General features: G+C 40.2%; 1 protein-coding gene across 2 annotated transcripts in view; it reads right to left on the minus strand.

Moving 5' to 3' along the window:
- Positions 1 to 11146, minus strand: part of MTUS1 (microtubule associated tumor suppressor 1) — a 62936-nt gene that overhangs the window by 27496 nt on the left and 24294 nt on the right. For both annotated transcript variants that reach the window (XM_014537915.1, XM_014537916.1), the window contains exon 2: positions 3118 to 3332. In XM_014537915.1, coding sequence (XP_014393401.1) covers positions 3118 to 3332 — 215 coding nt within the window. The remainder of the gene's footprint in view (positions 1 to 3117; positions 3333 to 11146) is intronic.

An 11146-nucleotide genomic window follows, 5' to 3' on the forward strand; every position in this document is an offset into this window, starting at 1 on the left:
GAGGCAGCTAATCAATGATTCTCTCTCATCATTGACGCTTCTATCTCTCTCTCCCTCTCCCTTCCTCTCTAAAATCAATAAAATATATTTTTTAAAAAAGAAGCAAAAACAAGTGCTAGCTGGTTACCTATAAGGTAGAGAGCTACAGAAATGGAAGTGCACCTGGAACCCAGACAGTAGGTAGATATAGAACTAGAAGGATCAGGAAAGTCTTCATAAAAGAGGGAGTTTTGACTGAATTTTTAGAAATTTGGTGGAGTCACAATTACATAGGCACTAGGACCTACATTAGGTATACGATGAAATTCACATACTGTAAAAGTATCCCTAAAACGCATTAAGATTTTGCCCTACTTTGACTGGCAAAGCATCTCTCAGTGTGCCCCGTCCTGGGAGGGGATCCTCCAGTGTGGGAATTGCTTTCTCCAACTGAACACCCAATAATGTGTCTTTGGCTTGTGTTTAGGAGCCAGGTCATATGGGAAGAAAGTATGTTTGTTTGTTTTTTAAGATTTTTAAATGGATTTTTAGAGAGAGAGGAAGGAAGGTAGAGGGGGAGAGAGGGAGAAACATCAATGTGAGAGCAAAACATCAGTCAGCTGCCTCCTGCACCCCCTCCCACTGGGAATTGAGCCTACTGCCCGCACATGTGCCCTGACCAGGAATCGAACTGGCAACCTTTCGGTGCACAGAATGATTCCCAATCCACTGAGCCACACCGGCGGCCATGGCTGGGAAGAAAGTATCTTTAAGTACCAGGATCACACAGAGTGTGGAAGGTTCATGCCCACGGGGTGTTTAGGGACTGAGAATACAGCTGAAGGAAGCGCTGACTCCTGGTCCCCTGCTTCCTGAGGGGCATGGAGCGCAGAACTGCCTGACCTGTTTAATTTGCAATTTTAACTTGGCCGTCTGCCTAAGGAACCTGCCAAATGTAATGTAAGTTAAATGCAGGTGGTGATGGGATGCCACTATAAGAAAGATCTGAACATGTGTTTGTTAGCGGGAAAGGCAGTAGTAGCCCAGTAATGGCATTTGAACAAAGGATGGAAAGGCACATAGGGATATTCATAGGGTATTTTCAGTTCAAAGTGTCCTAGATGTGGTTCAAGTCTTGTTCCTCCTCTTACTAGCCATCTGACGATCGTCAAATTTCTTAACAGCTTTAGCATCAATTTCTTTCCTTCCTTCCTTCCTTCCTTCCTTCCTTCTTACACCACCACCAAGACATAAGACAGGTATTCAATCTGAAATAATGGTAGAAAGTCCATTATCACATAGCAACATGCAGCCTTCCATCCAGGCCCATTACTTTTTTAAAATGTTTTTTTATTGATTATTTATTTATTTATTTATTTTGAGAGAGAGAGAGAGAGAGAGAGAGAGAGAGAGAGAGAAAGAGAGAGAAAGGGAAACATCGATGTGGGAGAGACACATCGATTGATTGCCTCCTGCCCTCGCCCAGACTGGACTGGGAATGGAACCTGCAACCCAGGCATGTGTCCTAACTGGGAATTGAACCAGCACATAGGTCAATGCTCAACCAGTTAGCCACACTGGCCAGACTGTACCCTTAAATTTATACTGAATTAAGTCTAGTAAATGTGTGTATTCACCAGTCATGGAGAGTAAACAAACGTACATAGCTGGGGCACAACTTGGCCCATGTGGGAACATTCAGCCAGCCTGTGGTAAAACTGGCTCGAGGACATGAGTAGTGGGGTGTGGGGGGACAATGGGGGGATAAGGACACATATGTAATACCTTAATAAAGAGGGGGGGGCAGTTTGAGCATGGACTCATGAACCAGGAGGCCATGGTTTGATTTCTGGTAGGGCATATGCCTGGGTTTTAGGCTCCATTCCTAGTAGGAGGTGTGCACAAGGCAGCCGATTGATGATTCTCTCTTATCATTGATGTTTCTATCTCTTTATCCCCCGCTTCCTTCCTCTCTGAAATCAATTTAAAAAAACAAAACAAAACAAAAAAAACTGCTGCAGAAATTCAAGCCACGAGACAACAGAACCAATTACCTCAAGATGGGGTTGATCATGTGCTAATCATCCACGGAACACTGTTTTCGAGTGGTGACTGCTGGATTTAAGTATGTACACTATAGTTGTAGATATGTAATATTTACTTATGTTGGTGAAATTACTACAGTATTTTCTTCAACATATGGCCTATTTGCTAAAGTTTTTTAAAAATAACAGTGAATTGCCCGACAGTGTTGCTCAGTGGTTGAGCATTGACCTATGAACCACAGTCACGGTTCGATTCTAGGTCAGGACACATGCCTGGGTTGTGGGCTCGATTGCAGTGTGGGGCATGCAGGAGGCAGCCGATTGATGATTCTCTCTCAACGTTGATGTTTCTATCTCTCTCTCCCTTTCCCTTCCTCTCTGAAATCAATAAAAATATATTTAAAAAATAATAATAACAGTGAATTAATAACAATAAAAAACCTGTTAATTAATTATAAGCAAATCTTGGTTAAAAGCATTTTAAAATTAACAGGTTGAATCTCAGAGGGAAGGCAAGGATGGGTGTGTGGGTAGGGAGTGATTAACCAAAGAACTTATATGCACATATGCATAACCTATGGACACAGACAATAATGTGGTGAAGTTGGATGCAGGGTGGAGCAGGTCAATGTGGGGAAAAGGAAGGACATCTCTAATACTTCAAAAATAAAGGTACATTTTTAAAAAATTAACACGGTATTAATTTTCACATATGACATGCGGGCTGGAAATTTTGTCTGTTCGATCCAAAGTCTGTTAAATGAAGGTCCACAAAGTCAAGGGTTTACTGTACAGTCTGGAGGCGCACAGGCGTATCACAGGCAAATATCTTTTCACGATCGATTGTTGGTCTACCAGACTATCTAGAGAAGAAATGTTTCGCCCCCAATTTCTAAAGAGTGACTCGGGCATCAAGTGAGTGGCAAAAGCATAATTGGATGAATTATATCTGGTTTTACCAATCATCAATATAAAGATATTCACAAAACAACCCACGAACACTGCTCCCCTTCTCCCCCCACATCCCCCAGCCATCCTGGTCCCCCACTTTAGGGAAAAAGACTGCCGGGGGTTGGGGGGCACATATCCTTACCTCAGACAGTAGGTGCTGAATCACAACGGTTAATGCTTCAAACTTGGCATTCCCGCAGGAAACGAGCTGCTTAAGGTGCAGGATGAACCGACTCTGCTTCTCCGATTTGGTTTTATACTGAGCCAACTCGAGTGTCTTCTCAGAGGAGAGCACATCTGGAGACGTCTGAGTTTGGATGCATAAACTCCTGGGAGTCTTCTGTCTGCCGTTTTCAACTGCAAAAGGAATTAGTAAGAGGTAGTGACATAGATGATTGTGATTTCTAGAAGAAGCACCATATTCATTCAGATACAACGCGAGAAGCCACAGAAATGCATGTAAGTTGTGTTTACATAAGGAAAGCATATGAATGAGAACTGGAATGAATCGCATATCTAGATGTTCGGAATTCATGAACACAGACAATGGCTTTCATTGTGACTTTAAAAGCTCTCTATGGGGCAGAGAAGTGATCTACATGAAGCAACCCAGAAACAGGAAAATTGTGTGCAAAATCATGTTGATTTCGTAGCTTCTAATTTCCTAGGGACACTGGTACCGAAACCTGACTATCACTGTTAGTCTGACTCTATATTCTGGTCACAGACGCTGAAAGAAAAACACAAATGATTGGACTTTAAATGCCTTTCCCTCCCCCTACACATTTTTTACAATCTCCCCACCCTTTCCCTGCTGCTGGCCTGGTCATTACAAAGATTTATACCGCAGACGAGTCACTTCCTAGTCTCTAAAGAATCACTGTGTACATTTAAAATCCACTCACATTTTGTCCCTTATCTTCAAATTCACTGTTAAGAGTACTAGACTCTTGACTATACTATTTCATTTTCTATCAAATACAAGTTTTGCTGGTTTTTCCCCTTCCAACTAGTAGTAATAGCTATAAATATCCTATTTAAAGCACATGTGAATACTCGCCATGCCGGGTGATTACTCACTTTCTGTGCCACGGTGCCCTGGGAATTACTCTTCTCTATTTTAAATGAAAACCTGTTCAGTTTAGGAGCCATTCCAAAGGTCTCAGTCACTTTAAGTATCAAACAGATTGGGAAAGCAGGAGACAAGCTGTTTAGCTTCTTGAGACAAGTAGGCCAAACACTCAAAACAAATCTAAATCTAAAAAAATAAAAAGCTACCAGAAAATGTAAAAAACCCACGTTTCCTTGTTCTCACAGGCATTTGCTGTGGCGTCCACATTCTGTGGTAACCAAGGCAATTTTATAAACTAATTATTTTCTCTAATTTTTCAGGGGAAGGAAAACTACAGTGATTTCTTGAAGGAAAATAAACAAAGAAACCTCAGTATTCATGATCCAAGAACCAATGGCCAAAAACAGAAAAAAAAAAAAAAGGCATTCATTTTCTATGGCTGCTTTCCATAGTTAAACAACTCGTATCTGTACTCATGCTTGATAATTCTCAGTTCTAATATGACTGAAATATCTGTTGTGTTTTCAAATTACTAGAAAAGAGGGGGAAAGTGTTTCTCCAGGATTCTTTATTAGTCATCATTAATCGTTGTCTGTCAATAATTGCCAATTCCCCAGATGGAGAAAGTAACTGAGTTAATAGTCGTAATATGAAAGTCCTGAAGGAAGAACAACTTTATCAAGTCACTATATTAATGAAAAAAGATCTAAATATTTTTAAATTATGTCAAAGTATCTGAGCTTTGTATTCCTTTATTTCATCATTTCCTAAAATGTTCTTAGAACTTTTCTTTTTCCTATACAATATAATAATAATTACATAATGTTTTACTGTTCATAGAGGGTCTCACTTTCCTCTCTTTCCATTCTCCCCATCACCCTTGGTAGGGAAGGTGATATTCAGAGATGAGGGCCTTGCCCAGGTGTAGACAGGCAGCTTCTATGGGACAAATTCAAGGTCAGGACCTAGGTCTCCGAAGTCAAGTCTCTACTATTCCCATACATTTTGGAAAGGGAATATGGGGTGGAAATGTAATATATTTCATCACTAAAACAAATATGTATGCAATAACCTTGATAAGATGTTACTTTAATACATTCAAGCCCATTGTCTGAGAACTCTTCATTTCAATAAACTTACATATAAACATCGGTTTCATACAGTGTTTTTTATATTTTACACAAAACCAAAAACAAAACAACAAAAAAAAAAACCAGGACAGCAATAAACACTTTTAACTCTTTAAAGCCCATTATCTGAGAACTCCTCATTTCAATAAACTTACATATAAACATCGACTTCATACAGTGTTTTTTATATTTTACACAAAACAACAACAAAAAAACCAGGACAGCAATAAACACTTTTAACTCTTTGACCACCCAGAATTTACTGCAACATAGGTAGATATATGCCCACGCTCATGCTCCTGGTTGGTATTACTGTTGTATGTCCTACCAATACTTACTGAAATATTCATTTACTTATTGATACATTGCTTTTAAATTCATCATTTCTTGAATCCTTAACAATGTTTGATTTTCTTTCTACAATTTTATATGCTAATAATTTTTTATACTTTAACACAATATCAAAGTTTAAAAACTGTAAGGTTATAATTATTTACAAAATCTGAGTGGTAAATCTTTCATATTAACAGTTTTAGAGAAAACATTCTTTAGTATTCTCATCTACTTACTCTTTCAGATGAATTTTAGTATTCAACGGTAAGTTTTAGTAAGTTTTTTCATAAGAAAATATATTTAATTAAATGTAAATTAGCATATTAAACATTGTTTTTCGCACTGAGGTTCAGAATACAGGGACTACCTTTATAGCACCAAATTTTATATTTTCCTGCAAATTACCTCCTATACCAAAGTCAGGCCATAGTTAAGTATTTATGTTTGGCTCCTTGGTGAACTACTTTTTTTCCCCACTGTATTATCAAGATTTTTTTAAATTTTAACTTACAACTGTATTGAAAGTATTTGCTAGAGAAGTAAGGGAGGGAACGAGGCTGCTTCAGTAAAACCCAAGCTGTCCTTACACCAGCCTCTTTTCCCCTCAGGCTTTCTGAGTGGCCTAAGAACTGGAATTTCCAGGGTGGGGGAAGCCCATTCATCAGCATCAGCTCCTGAGTGTCCAGCCCTGAAAACCCGCGACACTGCTCTGTCTCGGGAAGTGATCAAAATCCTCAGATCTGTCCATCAAGCTGCAGCGCTAAATGCTACCTGAGAACCTCATCCAAGCATTTAAAACGATTCTGGTCACGTCTGTCTGCATAATTTCATTTACTCAAGTTGATGTTTGAAGACATAAAAGCTGGGTGAGAATCCTTCTCTGACTCACCTAGCACAAACTATTGGATTCATAGCTGGGAAGCCAGAATTTATCCAGTTATGAATCCTACAAGGGAGAGAAATGACATCTATAGAGCGATTCTCACTGCAGACTTGTTGGCAAAGAAAAGGTCGAAGAAACAACCCAAATGTCCCTAAGTAGAGGACTGGTTAAAAAATTACAGTACATTTATATAGTGGAACACCACAGCTGTGACAGAACTAAGAACTCTTGTGGTAAATGAAAAAAAGCATACTAAGGAACAATGTAGATAATATGCCCTATTGTATAAAGATGGGAATATAAGACCACATTTTATTTTCTTCTCTTAAAGGCATAACAAAGCTATTGCATAATACACATAAAAGTACTAACAATGTTTGCTTTTCCAGAGAAGAGAACGGGAACCAGACAGATACAAGGCATTCTAACGCATTTTTCATACTTTTTAACCATGGGGTAAATATTACCTATTCAAAATGAAAAAGTAGTATTATTTTTTTTAAAGATGGTTAAAATGAATTCTGAGCACTTAAAATCTTTATTTAACACTTAGCTATGGAGAAAACATAGTCAATCTGTGTTTCTTCCTTGGGGAATCTAGACAGGATTCTAAATAACATGAGTTTTATTGTGTGTGAATACTCAGAATAGATTTACATTTAAGGAGAAAAGAAAACAGACATATTATCCTTCTAAGAGTACATGTCTTCAAATGGTAACAAAAGAGCCAATAAGCTAACAAGCTGCACTCTACCTAGAACTGGAAAAGCAAGTTGTGACCTCAATCTTCCGCTCCAAACACTGAGCTCCTTAAGGACAAAAGTGTACCACATGGTAGCAGATGACCCAATTTGAGCATCCTTCTCACCATCCTCACTCCTGACTCAACTGAAGATCAGAGATGATGCAAAAGTCTCCGGTGATGCTCAAAGCCCCAGTGCTCGAACATAGGGTATTTCATACTACTAAACACAACAGTTTCCCTTAAATCCCACAGGATTCATTATGTATAGGAAATGAGCATAATGTGAACCAAACTTTGCCCTTACATTCCATTTATTAGCATATTACCTCTTCGATAATAAAAGCTGTATTTAAAGGCATAAAATATTCTATTATACCTATTAACAGGATATGTTCTGATTTCAAAGGATCAATTTAACCCGAAGCTTTTAAATTAAACGCTAACTTCTACATAGATTCAGATGTCTCTCAACAAGATAATTATCTAATTACCACTATCGTGTCCCAGCCAACCTTCCCAGGATTCATTCTAATGAAACCGAAACCTCCAACAGCAAAACAAAAGTCCTGCATCAAAGATATTTACTTGAAAAATAGCGGGATAACACTGCTTGCTATCTTTGTTCTTTCTCCTCAGAAACCTCCAATTTAATAAAAGTTAAAAACTAGCCTAATGATCTTATTTATCATCTTCTTAAAGTAGCAGACAATGAGAAACAGAACCATTTTTTTCAGGCTCAAGTCACTCAAGCATATAGATCCCCATCTCAAGACTCAACACCATTTTTGAGAGACATGGACTAACCATCGTCACATACTAGCTGCTGAGGCCACATCCATCCTAAGGCCAAACAAGCCATTTACTGAATTTCCTGGATTTCTAAATATTAAAATCGACTTGGAGGCAAGACCTACCAGGAGAGTGCCTTGGCTTCATGAAACACACAACTAAACACAGAATGTAGTAATAATGTTGCCTGGTGTCTTGTAGACTCATTGATCTACTCATTCACTCACCAAATGTTTATCAGAATCTACCATGATGGTTCTCTATGGTCGGGCAGACCTTCCCTGGGGTCCTGGGGAGCAAGGGAGGCGTGTAGAAGAGGATCTCCGCTGAATTGATTTTCCCTAGCATTAATCTCTTCCTGTTGGACTGGCACACATCCACCTATCTGAATGTGAGTGAGTCATTAGGTGGTCTGTGCTTTCTACGAGATACCGCCTTGAAAACGAATGTTTGTGGGTGAATAAGATGTAGGTAATGAACTAATGGGCGAGCGAGCGTTCTCTAACTTTCTACCCGCATCCTGGAGAGACGACCGCTTCCCTTCTCTCTGCCTTAATTTGAACCGATGTATCTTCAAACCTTAGTAGAAACACCTATCTCTACACAAGTCCTTCCGGTCAGTATTTTCTCAGCCTTAGATGGTGGGTGTGTACTCTGGGATATTCCACGAAAGCAAAGCACTGAAGTGCAAATTATTGGGCAATGTGTGTTCTGGTAAGAGGGAGTGCCCAGTTAAGAATCGATGGCCCAAATGACACTCCATCCAGCGAGTGTCTACCTGACGTCTTCCTCAACAAAGTGGCCCTTGCTTTTAAGGACCTTCTTGGCAGCAGAGACAGAAATAGGTCATCGACAATGGCAATATGATTTGATAATGAGAGAGCAGAATGAGTACACAGACCGGGGAGGGCGCAGATGATCTGGGGTTGTCAAGAAGGGGTTCTACAGACAGGATGGACATTTGCACACCTGGCAGACAGAGAAGGCCAGAAAATACAAAGGCATAGAGAGGTACAGGAGGCCCTGGAGGCCCTGGGAGCCAGTGCTCCTGGTATTACAGCAAGATGAAGTGGCTGGCAGCATACATACATGGGGGTGAGAGCATGCGTGCCATTCAGGGTTTCATCTGGTAGGAGGCACAGAACCGGACATTTGCACACTTGGCAGACAGAGAAGGCCAGAAAATACACAGGCATAGAGAGGTACAGGAGGCCCTGGAGGCTCTGGGAGCCAGTGCTCCTGGTGTTACAGCAAGATGAAGTGGCTGGCAGCATACATGGGGGCGAGAGCACGTGTGCCATTCAGGGTTTCATCTGGTAGGAGGCACAGAACAGTGCTGAGCCGGAGACGGGAGGCGTGTGGGAGAAACTCTGAAGGGGGATGGTCCGGAGGGAGCCCAGCAGGAGACACTCAGGGGTCAGCGGCAGTAAGAACAGGCAGCAAAACATAAATGTGTTCATGAGGCAAAACAGGAGGATTAGTGACCAGCTGGACCAAGGGAATCCGGGGTGAGTCACACGTTTCCAGCTAGGAAATAACACGCAGAGGAGTAGATTATCGCTTGAGAATGTGAGGGCAGGGAGAGGGGAAGGTGTGGGTCAGGGCGAGGAAGGTGTGGGTCATGCGCTAACACTGCTCTTTATTCTCCAAAGAGAGTCTATTCTAAACTCACCTGCTCCATAGCACTTTCCAAATTCAGTCATCTGCCGTCTCATTTTCCTGAGGAGCAATCAGCTCTTTATTTCCCACTGACCTGCATATTGCTCCTAACACACACTATTAACATACTGTCTAGTTGTCTCTATGAACAGTGACCCACAGTAACCTGGACCTTACCAAGATAGTTGAGAAATAATTGTTCACGTCATCAATTATTGGTTTAAGTTTGTATAAAACTTAACAATGTAGGAATAGAATACCCACTATAAATGCTCTACTGATAAAACATTAATCTTTTTTTTAAACCCATTTTAAGTATATAAAAGCCATACCTAAAGTTGAGAACATTTTCTCTCAATGTATTATTTTAAACCTGAAAATTAATTCATTTAAGGGATCAAAATATTAATCTCTATGTTCAAACAACAAAGTGACTTAAAAGCATTTAATTGACATAAGTACGAAATAGGTAATCATTACCAAAAAACGTTCGTGTTGTAAAAGAGAAAAAACAATGAGGTCTATTGTGAAATCCAACCTATTAAATGATGTACTTACTCCCCTTACGTATAAGCAGCTAATAGTCAGCTTTTGAGAAATCACTGTTTTGCCTTCTCTGTGGCAGAAACTACAATAAGGTTCTAACCCTCTCATACCTGCATGTACTATAGAGAGTGGAGAAGTCAGACACTCAATATCCCAGAGTCCCTTGTGGGTAGAGACAGCCATGTGACAAGACTTAGCCAATGAGATGTAAGCTTTAGTGATTTGGCACCACCCCTTCCCTATTTCTTTTTTCCTGCCTGAAGCAGCCATTGTGAGATCATGAGGCAACAATCATGAGGAAAGTGCTAAGAAGCAGCAGAGAAGTTGACCCTGATGTTGCTGAGCTACTGAACGACATCGGAGCTGCTTTTTAGGCGAGACACAGACGCGCCTTCTTAGTTGTCTTAACAAACTGCAGCTAAAAGCAATTCTACTTGACAGTCTCAAAAATGAATACCAAACAAAAGAACATAACTGGATGACTTTCATTCTAATTAAGCACATGTATTCACATTCTGCCTCACTCTGACAGAATATCAGGTTAGTCAGAATAGTTCTCTTCGCTCTGGCCGGTGGCTCAGTTGGTTGGAGCATCCCGTACACCAAAAGGTTTCGGGTTCAATTCCTGATCAGGGCATATACCTAGGGTGCAGGTTCCATAGCCTGTCAGAGACATAGGGGAGGCACCTGATTGATGTTTTTTTTTCTCTCTCTCTCCCTCTCCCTTTCTCTCTCTTTCTAAAGTCAATTTTTTTAATTACCCTCAGGTGAGGATAACAAAAAAAAAAATAGTCCTCTTCAGTGCAGCTTTAAGTAAATGAAAATATATTCTGCTAATAGTTCTCATGCCCTTCGTCAATGTATTTGCATATACATCTCTCCTTTTGGCTATAATAATTGCCTCTTTAAAAAATCCTCACCAAAGGATATGTCCTCATTGACTTTAGAGAAGAAGAAGAAGGGGAGGAGAGGGGGGAAGAGGGGGGAGAATCCTCAATGTGCTTTTTAAATATA

This window comes from Myotis brandtii, unplaced genomic scaffold (assembly GCF_000412655.1).
Source record: "Myotis brandtii unplaced genomic scaffold, ASM41265v1 scaffold185, whole genome shotgun sequence".
In the NCBI taxonomy this organism is placed as follows: Eukaryota; Metazoa; Chordata; class Mammalia; order Chiroptera; family Vespertilionidae; genus Myotis; species Myotis brandtii.